Genomic DNA, 17,161 nt, shown 5'->3' with positions numbered 1-17,161 from the left:
TACTACTTCCATATCTCCTTATTCCTCTCTAGCTGACACCTCTCTCCAAGCTCTACATTCCTCTGATGTATTTTTCTCTCTTCCTTCCCTCGTTTGATCTCTTCCCTTCTACCTCTCCCACCTCACCATCCCTTCCTCTCTATCCAACTCCCCATTGTTATCTGTCTTCTCCACTATCGGTTTGGTTCACTTTCTTGCATTCTCTTGGTCTCTTTCTCTCTCACAGCATTATCTCTTCAATATTTACCCACCTATGTCTCTTACATTATTTCATCTCGCTGTTCCTCCCCTCCATCTTTCTCTCTTTACCCCGCTGTTTTCCTTTCTCTCCCTCCTCCACTCATATTCTCTCCTAATTCCGAAATTCCATCTCTATATTTTTGTTCAGTTTCTTTGTCATTCATTCTCTATCGCTCCCTCTGTCTTTCTCTCCCGCTCACTAATTCTCTTACTCCCAATTTCTGTCTTTCTGTCTCTCATTTCAATATTTATTGGGATACTTTCCACACAAACTCTCTTGGACCGGAATCGGTCGTGGAATTTGGTGCACATACTCTATGCTGTCTAACTTGAATTGTCCCGGTTGCCATCATACAATCCAGACTCTCCTTGGGTTACAGAAGTTTATGTTCCCTTTGGGCATAGAATGAATAGCAATATGTGTGATGAGTGTATAGGGGGGGTTTAGCTTCCCTTGAAAAACAAGCATTGGCATAGCCAATAGGTCTCGCCTTTGGGACCGTATAAGTGTTTAGACATGCAACAGTTGATATTGTTGCACCACGGATATTATGCTGCATAACTAAATACTTATAAGGTCCCAAAGGCGAGTCCTATTGGCTATGCCAATGCTTGTTCTCTTTTGTGGCTGTAGAATAGCTTCTGATAGGCTGACATCTGGGTCGAGATCTCTTAGTGATGGCTGAGGGACTTTGAAATCCAGATGAGGATCTGCTAACACTCGATGAGGTGATATGAGGGCAAGCTATAAGCGCATGACAGCCACCAGATGATCTATAATGGTAGGCTTCAGACTGTATTAATGTCACTGAGAACAGATCGAAGGGCTCATATTAGCCAGCCGAAGACACCTAGGGTGCGAATGGCCTGCACAGGGGCTGTGAATGATGACAGATGAAATCTTGAGAATCACCAATACCCATGTAGCAGGCAATTCTCTGATAACTGTGAAGGTACCTGCCCCACCCTTCCTACTGGATAAACCGTTTGAGAACTCTAGAATAGACTCTTACTTGCGCTACCTCTAATACATGGGCATAAAACGCCGTGTATCAGATTCCTGACTCCCAACCCCTGCCTCCATACTCTGTTTAGGCCAGGAGTCCCCACAGTAAGTCCCTACCCCCTGCCTTAGCATTTGGTGAACTTATCTTTACATTTTATGTCTATAAGGTAAGTTTATATTGCTGCTGCCTATGTAATAGCTGTTGCAAATCCTGCACTGAAGGTGCCATGTGGTACTTGTCCTTTGTGTTTTAGGGAAAGGGGTTGCCTTTTCAGTAGGTGTAAGGGAAGCTTCCACTGCTTTAGCCACACAAAAAACCACCTAACAACTTTTTTAATTCAAAATTGTTATTGAAAGGTTTTATATGAAGGACGAAGAATATGACAAAGTAGGTGACAAACAATAGTGTGAATCTCCAAATATATGTTGAATGCTGAGGGAGAAATAAGTTAAATGCATACAACGGTATATAAATGGAGGAATAGTATCTTACAGTTTATGTTGGATTGAATATATGGTTTTAAACAAAGCAAAACTACTTTATGTAAACAAAAGAGGAAGCAGACTTAGCATGTTGATTGTTGATGTATTTCTTACCCTACACCCGCTTAATGCGAGTATTGCAGTATCCTGAAGAGTTATTTAAAGATGATTGTTTTGTTACAGGCTTGTGTATGCCACTGATATTATGCCTGTTAAGGATTTCTGTGTCAAGATAGAGAAAACGAGATGAGTTGGCAGAAAAAGAGAAAAAGTCGAGGTTAAAGAGTGAGGGGTGCTGTGATACAAATGTGTTGGCGTACATAATGGTAGCCTGGGACTTTTCCAATGAGGAGCGGTGAATGCTTTAAGGATATAATTTACCTTAAGAGGCTCTATGCTTATAGACTTTATGTAGGTGTATGTTCTATCTATTGTTTCATAGTACTTTGCATTGCAGTATATAAAGATTGTTCTAAAGCTGCTTGTAAGGGTTAATTGAGTAAGATTTTGTATGCAGGATATTGGCTACACTTGTGAAGCACAACCAGGCCCATCAGGTTAAGCATGCTAACTTCTAATATGAAATACCAGCAGTATTCAACTTCAGCCTTTGAACATTTACTATTTTACGATACTTGGGGGTGAAAGGATTTAGGCTACTTTAAAAAAAAAAAAAAATTTACCAGAAGGTAATCTGGCATCAGCATCTATAGTTTTGTCACCTCTTTTCTACATGTTTGTTTATGGTTACTTAACTTGGGGCTCTCAATTTTTATCACTAATCACTGAAAACAGTATGCATATGTTTTTGTATTATAATGAGAATAAATAACTTAGCTCGGCTGAACTGAGTTCTGTGACAGCAATAATTAAGCTATATGTCTTTTTTAATTCATTTATGATAGATGTCGTCTGTTTTATGATTATTTTCTCTTTCTTTGATTAAATCTACACAGAATTATTTTGTAGGAGTAGGAAAATGTTTTCAGAAATGATTTCCATGAGAACATTTGTTTTAAGTTTAACTTAATGCTCAGTTCACATGGACATATGGGGTTCTCTTGTTCTTTTGAAATATATATATCTTTTCACAACACCCATCTTGAGGTTAAACCTTGTCATACGACTTGGAGTCTGTGTGTCTTTGTTGACTGTTACCTCTATCGCTTGATCGACCGTAATTTGTCCAAACGCATTAACATTTGACTAAAACGCATCCATTGATGAAGTTGTGATGTATATCTGGATGTTTCGCGCCAAGTGATGTCATAGTATAGAGGAAGATATTTACTGTAGTTCATCCTGTGATACGCAAAACACCATGGGATCATAGACCGTATGGCGGTAAGATATAAATGCCATTTTCCTTCTTGAGCAGCACACAGCTGAGTCAGCAAGACATTTTCAACAATATCCACATACAACATCGAAAACACAGAGAGATCTCCATTGTCGTGATGATGTTCCAAGAATACCTCCCAAATCGGTTTTACTTTGGCAAAGGCAGCGTTCTACAAGAGGTCATCTAATGTCTGTTGGCATAGGTCTTTTGCAAAGTCATTAACATTCTCAATGAAGGAGTACTCCCCCTGAATGTTCTCTTCGTAATTCTTCTCCACCTAAGGGATAAATTCCAACCAAGCGAGCTTCAACTTAGCTTCATACACGCACTTGTGTACTCGAACTGCACGATTATATGACCTTCTTGTACTGATGAAAATTTTTCTTCTACTATCATGTCTCCTTCCATGCAAAGGTCGCGATGGCCAGCGTCTTGAAAGCGTTTTCCATAAATGGACATGTCATTGCAATTGGTGTAAAAGATGCCCATTTGAAGAATGATTCTTTCATATGTTGCTTAATGCTTCCACACGATCTCAGTTGCTTTTGCGTAGAGAGCTTGGTCCTTGACCACTGCAATTTTCGTCAAATGCAGTGATTCCCTTATCAGCTCTGACTATTTCAAAATTTCAGTAACAATTGTCAACTCAGTTGCAGGGGCATTAATTGTGGACAATGGAATCCTGTGATACACTAACTAGGTCTCTAGTATTGATGTTAAATCGTGTCCAACTTGGTACTATCTGTGCGAGGCTCGTTTCTTGTAACAACCCAGGTTATGTTCTTATTTTGTGCAAGATTCAATTGGGGAACACATTCCCGCATGACTTCGGTACTTGTCATCAATATCAATGGCTGAGGCCCAACTTGTTCACCAGAAACCTACATGATCAATTCTTCAGTATTTGTGGTGGTCAATCTTCTTTGCTTTTGTTTCTTAATGCTTGGGAGAGGAGGTTTAGAAGGATGTGATCCAAACAACTTGGGCTGCACAGCTATACCGTGGACTCGATGAGTTGTACCCTTACCAGTAAGTGTCTCTTTCAGCCTATCAATGTTATCCCATGCAAAGTTAGTGAAGACATGAGGCTGAATGTTGGCTGGAAGAACAATTTGCTCATTTAAGATAGCAGCAAGTTTCTGAAGACACAAGACTATCAATTTCTTCCAGTTGGGAGTATGAAATCCCATGACCAAGTCTGTTTAGATTGCAAATGATTTCAACATTGCCTGTCAGCTTTTTTATGGTGTATGGGAGCAACAATTGCAAGGGGGTTTCTGCTGGCCAAGTGTGATTGCATATATAATGTCCTGACTGAATGATTGCATAAGGCGACCCTTTTGGACGGCTTTGTGTTTTCTGGATCTCCAGTCAGAAGTCCTGATAGGAACCATTTAAGGTATTTAGGCACTGTAAATGAATCTTTATCAACGTCTGATTGATAATATGGCCATGGTGCTGATGTCTAGTTTGTTTGAATCATTGTTCTTGTGTGCGATGATGTTTGATCAATGATCTTGTTCATGTCTGTTGCCTTAACCTTTAAAACTGATAATTCTCTTTTCAAACTCTGGTTCTCTCTTACAAGGTCCTGTAGCATGACACTATCAGGTTGCACCAATAATTTTCCTTGGTTGTCTGGGAATATGTGGAGGCTGTCACCTAACTAGGAGTCAAATTTTCTTCTAGAATGTTTCTTGGTTGATTCGTCTATTCCCTGTATTCCTCTGTGTGTCATGAGGGTTTCAAGCCTTTCAGTGAGAGTCGTCAAACGTATTACCTCTTTGTTAGGAATAATCACAGTTCTAATGTATTGAAATAGCTCATCATATGCTTCATTTCTCAAATGTTTGTAGTGACCATGGGTTTGAATGATAGATGCATGATCTTCCTCCTTTGCTTTAACCCTTGTATAGTTCCTATAACAAGATGCATGATAATGGGCTTCTGCGGCCACTATGTCCCTACTACAAACTGCTTAGGTCTTTGAAGCACAAATAATGGTTGCACATTCTCAAAGCCTTTTGTCAACTCTAAGCTCCGTGGCCTTGAATAATTTCCCTTGTAGGATTTTATCTTTCCACAAAATATACATTCTTCAACATACACATTTGACTTTAATGATGTTCTTCTGTTTTAAGCGTTTACTCAGGCAGTCACTCATTCCAGCATCATCACTGACACTTACTTCAGCTTTTCGCTTAATAGTCTGTAAACCCCTCGATAGAGTAAGCAGGCTCCTGCACTTCCTGTGTTGAAATAATTGGGTAACTGTGTTACCTTCCACATTTCTCACAGTGGAATGTGTCTTCTTCCTTGAGCTGCCTCTAATAAAGTTTACCATGACGAGTAGTCCTGCGTGCTTGTCAGCGTAACTCCATGTTGGACATTTGACCATAAATGAATTATACACTGAGGATCAGAGACAGGATGTGCTTGTTTAAGTCTTTTTGATGATGCTGCACGGTCATTCACCACCATCTCTGGAAAAAGAAATTAATTAAAACATTAATCAATTTTACTTGGTGTAGTTAATATAATCATAATCACTATCATAAGTATTATCAATTTATATAATCACATTTACTGTAATTGTAATTTTAAACAATAAAATTCACAATAATATAAATTATGAAAAAATTCCCATTCACATCAAGGTATCTTGAGGGTGGAGTGGTAACACACAAAAGAAAAAGTGTTATGATTTGCTATCACATATTTTCCATCTCTAGGCATCCATACCTTGCCAATAAATCATATTAGAACCCATCCCCCCCAAGTGGTACAATAACATGGTTGACTCAAGGCCTATAGGGAGGGTAAAATGCACACAAGACTATATTAGGGTTTATCGACTGAGATCAATGAATCGATAAGAGGTAGGGCAAGGAAGGGTAAGAGATCAGAGAGAGGTGGGCTTGAACCGAGACCTAAGCACAGATTCTGGTGAGTCCTTGTTTACAGCTAGAGGTGGTGGTTGTGGGTACTGGCATGGACAATGGGGTCATAACAGTTGTGTGTTTTTGGAAAAGGTCGGTCTTTGTGGAAGAAATGATGAGGTGTTGTGGTCAGGGGTAGGACAAGGTAGTTGAGAGAGGGACTTATGGCAAAATGAAACCAATGCCACCACTCTCTGTAGGTCTGACAATAGCCAAGGGCTTTTGATTTTACTCATTTTATTTTTATACTATACTTACTTATAGGGGCTTTCTGTCAGCCCGCTTCAGCCATTGATCTGTTATTGTGTAATCCACATGTTTCTTCCATTCACCACAGTGTACACCTCAGCCCACTTCAACCTTTGGGTAACTTTACTATGAATTACGCATTCTGTCCCTTTATCAGGAGCACATAAACACACAAAGTCATTCTCTTAAGAGCCAGGGACTATTTTTGCAGTATGTGCTTTTTGAGACCAAAAAATGTTTTTGCTTTTAGTGAGTGTGTTTATTTTAGATTGACAAGGGTATGGCAGCTTCCCTAACAATAAAGCCTTGGAAATTATGGTATAAAAATAGAGCTTTGGCAAAGCTAAAAGGCTGGCATCCAACACCAAACCTATTGGCTGTGCCAATGTATGTTTGTGGTGTTTGGGGAAGTGGATGGACGTTGTGTGGAGAGCAGTAAAGCTCTACATCCTAAGCTTTGAAGGTACAGGGCCGGCTTTAGGGTGGTGCAACCAGTGCAGCAACGACTGGCGCTGACATTGGAGGGAGGGGAGGAGGGCGCTGGGTTTAGAGATAACATGGATTGAAGAGCACCTGCTACAGAGTTCCATGTATATCCAGCAATTTTCAGACAACAACAAAATTGTCAAGATAACACATGATTAATGTTCTGCTGGAGAGAAATCAAGTTTTGTCTAGTGGGAGTCTTAGGTCCTCATAAGTTATGCCAAGGGTTTATATAGGCCTGCTGTAAAGAACATGTACCATGCAGATCACAGAACTATATTTTGGAAGTCATTACGATGGTGGAAAAATAGCCACCGCCGGCCTGGCGGTGGCGATCCTTCCGCCTTCATCATGAGATTCACCCCCCACTACATTATGATGGCGGTGGGTACCGCGGCGGAGGAAAAGTCTGGCTGCCACTTTTCCGCCGGTAGCAATCGTCACGATTGCCCAGCGGAGCGGTCAGCATGCTCACAATGGCGGCAGAGCCTAGCAGGCTCCGCCGGCACAATTATGATGCCGGCGGAAGCCAGCCTTTCCGTGATGGTTCAACCGCCACAGAAAGACTGGCGGAGAATGTCTTCTGAGGCCCGTTGCATGCCCCCCCTTGTGTTGGGGGAGGTGTGGGTGCACTACATTTCACTGCACCAGTGTAGTGCCTGCCACGTAGTGCAGTGAAATGCACAACATGCACCTTTCAACATCGCGGCGGTGCTGCTGTCAGCAGCCACCGCCGCAATGTTAAAGGTGCAGAATCCGACCGCAGTGGTGGCGGTCCCATCATAATTGAATAGGCGGGACTGCCGCACGCATGGCGGTCGGACCCAATCACCGCTACGGTTCGCCCGCCATCGTAATGAGCCCCTGTATGTGGATAGCTCAGTGGATTACTGCATTTGTCACAGAAATCCTTTAGTCACTTACAGTTCCTAATATAACTCAGTGACCTATGTACTCTTTTCAAAGAGCTGCATGCAAACTGCATGGTGTAGGTTAGAACTTTGTCTTTAACCCCAGTCTTTCATTATCCAAATGTTACTAAAAAGAGTTTGTTTAGTTAGAAATACATTTTTTTATTAGTAAAGTGAAGGAAGGGACCCAATTAGGGCCACCCAGGTCACTCATGACCACCTCTCAGCCTTCCTCACAAATGAACAGTTGGTCAGACAGTAGAGAATACAAACCAAAGATATTTATTAGAAGTACACTCGAGTGGAGTCTGGTCTGACCGGCCTCCTTAGATCGCTGCAGAGGGACTGCCTTCTACCACCAGGACAACGTATAATGTACATTTTTAGGATCACTAAAGACACGCCCAGACTGGAAATTTCCAGTTGGTAGTTAGTGAACAATGGCGATAGAGAAGGATGAGTTGCAATCCAGGGACCGGGTTACTCTGCCTGCCCCGCCGCTCTAAGGGTGGGAGCAGGCCTATCTAGTGAGAAAGGTATGCGATGATAAAAACAGTCTATTCATTAGCACAGCAAAGCTCAACCTTGGAGAAATACAAGGAAAAATAATATAGAAGCTGCTTTCGCTGAGGCAGACATACGAGTGAGACAGAAATTAGTTTCGATCATGGCTCAAAATGGAGGCTCAGCTTAAAATGGTGCCACAAATGCTAACTTTACATAGAGCAATACACTAGCAAAATTAATGCATAACTTTTACATTTCAACAGGACTGCCCCTGCCAACATGATAATATATAATGTACATCTTCAGAATCATTAAAGACACGCTCAGACTGGAAATTTCCAGCTGGTAGCTGGTGAACAAAGGAGATACAGAAAGATGGGTTGCAATCCTGGGACCGGGTACATGCTCTAAGGGTGGGAGCCGGCATATCTAGTGAGAAAATTATGTGATGATAAAAAAGTCTGTTCATTAGCACAGCGAAACTTAACTTTGGAGAAATATGAGACTAAAATATTGCAATTGCTTTCTGCTGAGGCAGACAGAGTGAGACAGAAGTTAGTTTCAATCATGGCTCAAAATGGCGGCAGGATACAAAATGATGCCGCAAATGCTTACTTAAGACATACAATGCATAAAGAATTTGGCTAAAACATTTCTATCCGAACAAAAGCCAATCCCAACCACTGAGGTAACTTTTAAACATTGAGTTTGAGCCTATCCAGACCAAATGCTCTTAAAATATACAGCCTACTAGTATGGATGGCATGTGATTCCTACACCTTGTAACCCTCATTGTGGTATGTAATATTTCCTATGGATTGATGTTCACACCTATTCGTTTGATGTAAAGTGCTCTGACACCCTACTCTGGTTTGAGAAATACTATAAAACAAATTAAATGTATGTGAGAGTTGGGCTGTGGGGAGATGAGGGGCACTGGTGGGGGTGGTATTAAAGGGATCTGTGTAAAAGGAGGTCATTGGGGGGTGCCAAAATGATTGTCAAACCAGACGTCACCAGCACTAAAGCCCACCCTATGAAGGTTTTTGTGGTGTGTTCGGCTGACGGTGTATCCTGGGTAGTGGGAGCTCAGTCTCGAGTGACCTTTTTATTTTCATCTCGTTTCTGACATCGACAGGGACAGTGCGGCAGCTGCTGGACCTTCTCCACCACTGGGTGCCTTGAGTCTGCAGTGGCCATCGCGACTGGGAAACTTCTGTCTCTGGTAAGAGAGGTCACTGCCGCCTCTGGGAGGAAAAGGCGCCACTCTCCCTACGACGAGTCACTGCTTCCTCTGGGGGAAAGGGGCAGTTCTGCCACTAACAAGAGGGACGGCACTGACACAAAGAGGCACCGGGGCAATAAGTGAGAGGGGACAGCACTGTCACTGGTCACAGAGGACACACCGCCACTGCTAAGAGGAGACGCTGTTTTCACTGCTGAGAGGGGGTGCCGGTACCACTAGCAAGTAGAGACACCACTGCCAGAGTAGAGACTGATGTCATTGCCGTCAGTGGAAAAGAGGGGTTGTGACTGCCACAGCTAAGGAGCATTGCTATTACTAGTCTCAGACTCATTCCAAAGAGTAAATGGCATACTGTGGATGGGCTTATCTAACTCCTCTACCTCCCACCCACTGGCACTGCCCCTTAGGCCTTAACCACCCTTCCTGCAAAGCACATCACAGCTGTTGTAAAGACTGTACTGCTGCCTTGGGGCTTCTGCCACCTTAACACATCACATGGCGGGAGAGGACAGAGCACACTACAGTCTAAGGTCCTTTGTCTCGGTCCTTAGAGGGAGCACTTCACACATGATATGGGGCAACCAGTACTCAGAACTTGGCTTCCTACTGGAAGGAAAAATCACACAGTGACAGGTTAGGATGACACTGACAAAGGATGGACACCCCAGTGGTTTATTCTGATTGCCTCCCACTTCACATGATGGGCAGACAGCACTCCCTTGCATCCCATACACAGCTGTAGGCCCAGTGCAAAAGACAGGAATGTCAGCGTGTCGCGTAGACCCCTTCAATCAGGGTGCATTCTACTGTTGTCAATTTCTAAAAAAGATTTTTTTATTTATTTGATGTAAAATGGGAATGCAAACCAAACTCTTCAATTTCTTCTTTATTGTAAATAACCTTTTTTACTTATAGGCACTCATGGATTTTTATTTTGTAAGTAAATACATGCAATATGCAGTAAATGTACATAAGACACATCAACAAAGAGACATAACCAATAGCAAAATTGTTTTCTTTGTATTTGTACAGTTGAGCTTTTCAGTAATTCAGAAAATATATGTTCGAGGCATATGAGCTGCAGATTACACACTTTTGCATAGATCGCCATCTGGTGTTGGGCCCGGATGTTTGCAGTTTGTTTTTCCTCTTGGAAAGTCTTTGGAAGTCACGAGGTCGGTGACTCCTCCCTTGGATAGTATTGCGCATGGGCTTCGGCTCCATCCTTAGGTTGTTTTTTTCCGCCATCGGGCTCGGACGTAATACTTCACGCTCCGGTTCCGAACATTTCCAGTTCGACGATCGAAGCGGAATCTTTGCTCATCGCGGTATTGTTCAGATCCAGATCTCCTCAATCACCTTCTCTTCGACACATCTTCGATTCCAGTCGTCGACGGCGGCCTTCGGGCCTATCCAAGCTCCGGTCCCGGCTGATGGAAAGAACTCCATTCAAGAAGTCCCCTCGATGTGGGTCCAAATTCCCCCACACCGATCTTCATGAGGTGTGCAACCTCTGCCTCTCCCCTGAACACGAGGCTCGAGACTGTCCCGCCTGCAAGTCTTTCTGATCGAAAAAGACTATTCGAGATCGAAGGGCCAGACGAAACATGGCGCACTCCTCGACCTCCGTTCCAGTCGACATCTTCGGGGACGACGTCGAAGCTCCGGGACAGCAGCACACCGAAGAGGACCTCGTCAGTGCTTCCGAAGCCGATGACTCGGATGTGGAGGACATCACCCCGGCGCAGAGGGTCGTGAGTACTATACCCCCTCCCACACCCGCGCCGATACCCAAAAAGGTTTCGGTCACGCCTTCGCCTCCGGGCCTATGCAAGACCAGAGACACTGCTTCAAACACCCCATCTTCGGGCCCGGTGAAGAAGCCAAATAAGCCTTCCGGCGGCTCGGGCTCAAGCCAGCCTGCCAGCAGTGCCAAGAAACACACTTCGGCACCGAAAAAGAGACCGGCCTCTACCTCGACAACGAGCTCCGCACCAAAGTACTCGGTGTCGAAACCCAGCCTTTCGGTACCGACCAAACCCCATAAGGCCCTCGGCACCGACACTTCCGCGCCGAAGCACACCTCGGCGCCGATCAAGAAATCGGAAGTCATCGGCCCCGAAACCTTCGGCGCCGACGGAACAAACATTGTCACAGGAACTGTTTACACCGGATCCCTTGCAAAAGACACTTACCAAGGATCCAAAAACTGGACATTTGGCACTCTCTTCTAAAAAGAGACATTTGGACAAACCAGCTCCGCCTCCACCTCCAAAGAGGAAAGACTCTGCTACCTCCCCTTTCAGAATGCCTTCCCCACCTCCTCCACCCTCTCCACCTCCGCCTTCTCCACCACCGCCTCATCGCTCCCCGACCCCGTCTCCAGACGATGATGATCAGGGGGATCCATATTACGATCCAGGGGATGTGCCACAAGACCCCACCCCTACAGGATCCCCAGACCCATGGGACAACTATAATAATCCAGACATTCCAGACGTCCCACAAGATGACCTTTACCCGTCCAGGCCATCTCCACCGGAAGACTCATTAGGTTTTCACCACCTACTTCAGAGGGCGGCACATTATCACGGGGTAGAGCTACACACTGACCCGGTAGAGGAGGATTTCCTCCTCAACACCTTTGATACCGCACATAGGTCTACCTCCATACTACCTATGCTCAAGGGGGTAATAAAACATGCGCCAGAGGTTTTTAAAGACCCAGTCAGGGCTAGGGTCATTAACCCACGCATAGAGAAAAAGTACAAAGCTGCCCCCACAGATCCTGCCTATATCAAAGGGCCAGCGCCACTAGATTCCCTAGTCGTTTCCACTGCACGGAAGAGGTTAAACTCCCAGGCGTCAGGCGAAGCACCACCACCTGACAAAGAGTCAAAGCTACTGGACGCGTCAGGAAAGCGCACTGCGTCACAGGCAGCCAATATATGGCGTATCGCCAACACTCAAGCGCTATTGGCCAGATACGATAGAGCGCATTATGATGAATTAGAAACCATGATGCACCATCTCCCAGAAAAATACAAAAATAGGGCCAATTAATTAATTCAAGAGGGTAAGACTATAACTAACACCTCTATACGCTGTGCCTTAGACGCAGCAGACACAGCCTCCAGGGCCATTAACACTAGCGTCCTCCTCCGTCTTGGCTGAGAGTTTCAGGCTTTAAACCTGAGGTACAGGCCTCCATCTTAAATCATCCCTTTGACCAAGAACATCTATTCGGCCCAAAGGTAGATGAGGCCCTCGAGAAAATGAAGAAGGACACGGATACGGCGAAATCTATGGGAGCCCTGCAGTCACACCCTCCTAGGCGCTCCTTTCGCCGCTCTTCCTTTCGGGGTACGGCTAGAGGCTACTCCTCAGATAGTGCGCCCACTTCCTACAAATCCCCTGCTCAATCCACCTTCACAAGGGGTTATCAAAGAGGTGGCTATAGGGGCAATAACAATAAAGGCAGAGGCAAAACAAATACCGCCCGCTCTGCCACACCGCCTACCCAATGACTTCCCCCGCTCCCTCCAGACCATCCCACTCCGGTCGGGGGCAGGCTACAAAATTTCCTTCAGGTCTGGGAGACAATCACCTCAGACAGTTGGGTGACCCAAATTATTCGCTCAGGGTACTGCCTAGAATTGACATCTACCCCCCCAAACATTACACCCAGGCAACGCCCAATGTCACAAGAACATTCCACATTACTAAAACAGGAGGTAATCTCCCTCCTACAAAAACATGCAATAGAACAAGTCCCCGCCAATCAGCAAAATTTAGGGGTCTACTCCCTATATTTTCTGATACCAAAAAGAGACGAGACTCTACGACCTATTCTAGATCTCCGGCCTCTAAACACATACATACATTCGGACCATTTTCACATGGTAACACTTCAGCAGGTACTTCCGCTCCTCTCCCAGAACGACTTTCTCACCACACTGGACTTGAAAGACGCATACTTTCACATTCCGGTACACCATGCTCACAGAAAGTACCTCAGATTTGTAGTGGACGGGCAACACTACCAGTTCAAGGTGCTCCCATTCGGGGTCACAACACCGCCAAGGGTATTCACCAAGTGCCTAGCGGTAGTGGCGGCACACCTCAGAAGACAGCACATTCACGTCTTCCCATATTTGGACGACTGGCTAATAAAAGCCACGTCCTACAACCAATGTGTACATCACACCGCCACTACAATCCAACTACTTCACCAGGTAGGCTTCATGGTGAACCACCAAAAGTCTCAGCTAATACCATCCCACACAAAGCAATACCTCGGTGCCACCATAGACACCTCAAAAGCCATTGCCTACCCCAATCCTGCCAGGATTGCAAGCATTCAGGCTTTGCGTCAAATATTCATACCTCAACACTCTCCCAGCAAGAGTGTTTATACAACTGGTAGGGATGATGGCCTCTTGCATTTTCATAGTGCCTCATGCAAGACTCCAGATGCGTCCACTCCAAGAGTGCTTAGCGCGCCAATGGAACCAGGCCCAGGGGCAACTGACAGATCTGGTGTTGGTAGACGGTCGCAACCATCACTCTCTGCAGTGGTGGAACACCACAAATCTTTCCAGAGGTCGACCGTTCCTGGACCCGGTTCCACAAATAATCCTAACAACAGACGCATCGCTCTCCGGCTGGGGAGCTCATCTATTACACCTCACAGTGCAGGGCACATGGACGCCGCAACAAAAGTTACTCCATATCAACCATCTGGAGTTACTGGCAATCTTTCTAGCCCTAAAATCCTTTCAGACACAGATTTTAAGCAAGGCAGTCCTTATTCGCACAGACAACATGACGGCCATGTACTACATTCAAAAACAAGGCGGCACACACTCTCCACAGCTCTCTCAACTAGCACAGAGCATATGGAGATGGGCGATTCCACACAAAATCTTTCTCCTAGCCCAACATGTCCCAGGAATCCAAAACACCATGGCAGATCTGCTCAGCAGACAGACGCAGCAAATCCACGAGTGGGAACTTCACCCACAGGTTCTTCACCCGTTCTTTCAGATGTGGGGGCATCCACAGATAGACCTCTTCGCCACCCACGAAAACAAAAAATGCCCAAGCTTCGCCGCCAGATACCCACACCCATTGTCCAAAGGCAATGCGATATGGATGAACTGGTCAGGCAAATTTGCGTACGCCTTTCCACCTCTCCCACTAATTCCATTAGTGGTGCGAAAGCTACAACAGCACTCCCTCACACTGATCCTAGTATCTCCAACGTGGGCCAGACAACGTGGTACACCACGCTGCTGGAACTCTCAGTAGTACCACACCAAAAGCTACACCTCTCACAATGCCTCCTAACCCAGAACCATGGAGAGATCAGACACCCGGACCCAGCTCAGCTCAACCTTGCGATCTGGCTCCTGAGATCCTAGAATTTGGATACCTTAACCTTCCCCCTGACTGTATGACCGTCATCAGAGAAGCTAGACGCCCTACCACTAGAACCTGCTACGCTGCAAAGTGGAAAAGATTTGTTGTTTATTGCCATAACAACACAATCAACCCTCTAGATGTATCCATACAGCACATCATATGCTACTTGCTCCATCTACAAAGGTGTAACCTAGCATATACATCCATTCGGCTACACCTCGCAGCAATTGCCGCTTACCTACAGAACAGACAGCACCTATCACTTTTCAGAGTGCCTGCCATTAAAGCCTTCATGGAAGGCCTCAAACGAATAATTCCCCCCAGAGTACCACCCTCACCTGTGTGGAACTTAAATATAGTTCTCACAAGGCTAATGGGACCGCCCTTCAAACCTTTGCATAAATGCGAACTGCAATTTCTCACATGGAAAACAGCTTTTCATGTAGCCATCACTTCCCTTAGAAGGGTCAGTGAGATACAAGCACTTACTATACAAGAACCTTTTCTCCAAATGCACCAGAACAAGGTTGTCCTCCGTACCAACCCAAAATTCCTACCCAAAGTCATTTCCCCCTTCCATCTAAACCAATCGGTAGAATTACCGGTATTTTTCTCGCAACCTCAAACTGTTGCAGAAAGGGCTCTACACACGCTAGATGTTAAACGGGCCTTACTTTACTATATCCAGAGAACACAACCTTTCAGAAAGACCAAACAACTGTTTGTCCCTTTCTCTCCACCACACAAGGGCAACCCCATCTCAAAATCAGGGATAGCTAGGTGGATTGTAAAATGCATACAGATTTGCTACCACAAAGCAAAACGAACGCTATCTGTTCCCCCTAAAGCCCACTCTACACGAAAGATAGGGGCTTCTATGGCTTTTCTAGGGAACATCCCATTAGATGATATCTGCAAAGCAGCTACATGGTCAACACCGCACACTTTCACTAAACATTACTGTGTAGATGTGCAAACCAAGCAACAAGCTAGTGTGGGCCGGGCTGTACTAAAAACACTATTTCAAGCCACTGCAACAGATACTGGTGGTCGCCGCTAGGGTTGGGGAACTGCTATATAGTCTATGCAAAAGTGTGTAATCTGCAGCTCATATGCCTCGAACGGAATATGCTACTTACCAGTATGCATCTGTTCTTGGCATGTAGAGCTGCAGATCTTCACACGCCCACCCGCCTCCCCGGCTACCTGTATCTGTTCCAGTCTATCTTATTTAGATACAACACACATGAGTTTGTTCACTGTTATTACTACGCTCCATCTTTCCCAGTTGATCTATGCAAAAGTGTGTAGATCTGCAGCTCTACATGCCAAGAACAGATGCATACTGGTAAGTAGCATATTCCTTAAAATTAAAACGTTGAAAATTTGGGCCAGAATTACAGATTGGGCACTATGTCCCTGTTTATGCCTTGGTACACTGCCCTTCACTGCAGACAGCAACCCATCCCTAATTTGTGGGCCGGTACCCGGGGTGTCCCTTGGACCCTCGCCAAAGGTGTGCCCTTAGGGCACATTGACTCGCACCACCTCATACATGCAGCACAATATGCTTGTTTTCTAATGGCTTCTTTACCCCCTACACACCACATCTTTAATGTGGCAGGGAAAAGACTCAAAAGGCTCCCTCATTTACATGGGGCCACTTGCCCATTCATCAGAGGGAATGCCCTCTTGTGATCACGCTGGCGATATTAAAGAAAGAGCAACACGGGTATCAGCAGCCCCTTCTATAATTGTAATTGCATTTATGTAGCCCTCACTACCCCTGACGAGGCGTTGAAGCGCTTTTTCGGCGAGTAGCACGCTACTCCAGGACCCACAAAAGATTAGTGGTGAATTAGTATAGGGTAATACAGTAGTGCCCTGAAAGCAGAAAAAGGAGACACAAATGCCAGTTGCCCTACAGGGGAACTATGGAGTATACAACCCTAGATATTTTTGCCAACAAAACAGAGAAAAAAGTATTCATGCTCATTGAAAAGATAAACAAAAACAATGCAAAGAGGCCATGTAGTGCCTCCGCTGTTGAATATCCAAGAGGCCACTCTTGTATTTGCTGCTTCACACATTGAGTGTGGTAAAGAGCAAAAGAAGAGATGACTCAACCAGTCTGAAAAACATTCAGGGGGTTATTTATTAAGATTTTGCATGAGAGAATGCTTGTCGCAAAGCATTGCGCACATTTACTTACCGCAGATGAACGGGCGCAGCGATGTACAAATCTAGACAGTGTGATTTCCAGCTCATTCATAAAAAAGTGGCTTCTTGCCAAGAATAACCTTAAAATTAGCACCAAGTTGCAATAGG

General features: G+C 44.9%; 1 protein-coding gene across 3 annotated transcripts in view; it reads left to right on the top strand.

Annotated features, from left to right (window-relative positions):
* The window catches only part of CTSH (cathepsin H), a 222,907-nt gene that overhangs the window by 61,801 nt on the left and 143,945 nt on the right, over nucleotides 1–17,161 (top strand). For all 3 annotated transcript variants that reach the window (XM_085644698.1, XM_085644696.1, XM_085644697.1), the window contains one exon: nucleotides 9,302–9,388. In XM_085644698.1, coding sequence (XP_085500824.1) covers nucleotides 9,302–9,388 — 87 coding nt within the window. The remainder of the gene's footprint in view (nucleotides 1–9,301; nucleotides 9,389–17,161) is intronic.

Source organism: Triturus cristatus, chromosome 3_1, assembly GCF_964204655.1.
Source record: "Triturus cristatus chromosome 3_1, aTriCri1.1, whole genome shotgun sequence".
NCBI classification, from domain to species: Eukaryota; Metazoa; Chordata; class Amphibia; order Caudata; family Salamandridae; genus Triturus; species Triturus cristatus.
The sequence above is the reverse complement of the archived record's forward strand: the minus strand, read 5'-3'. Positions and strand labels throughout refer to the sequence as shown.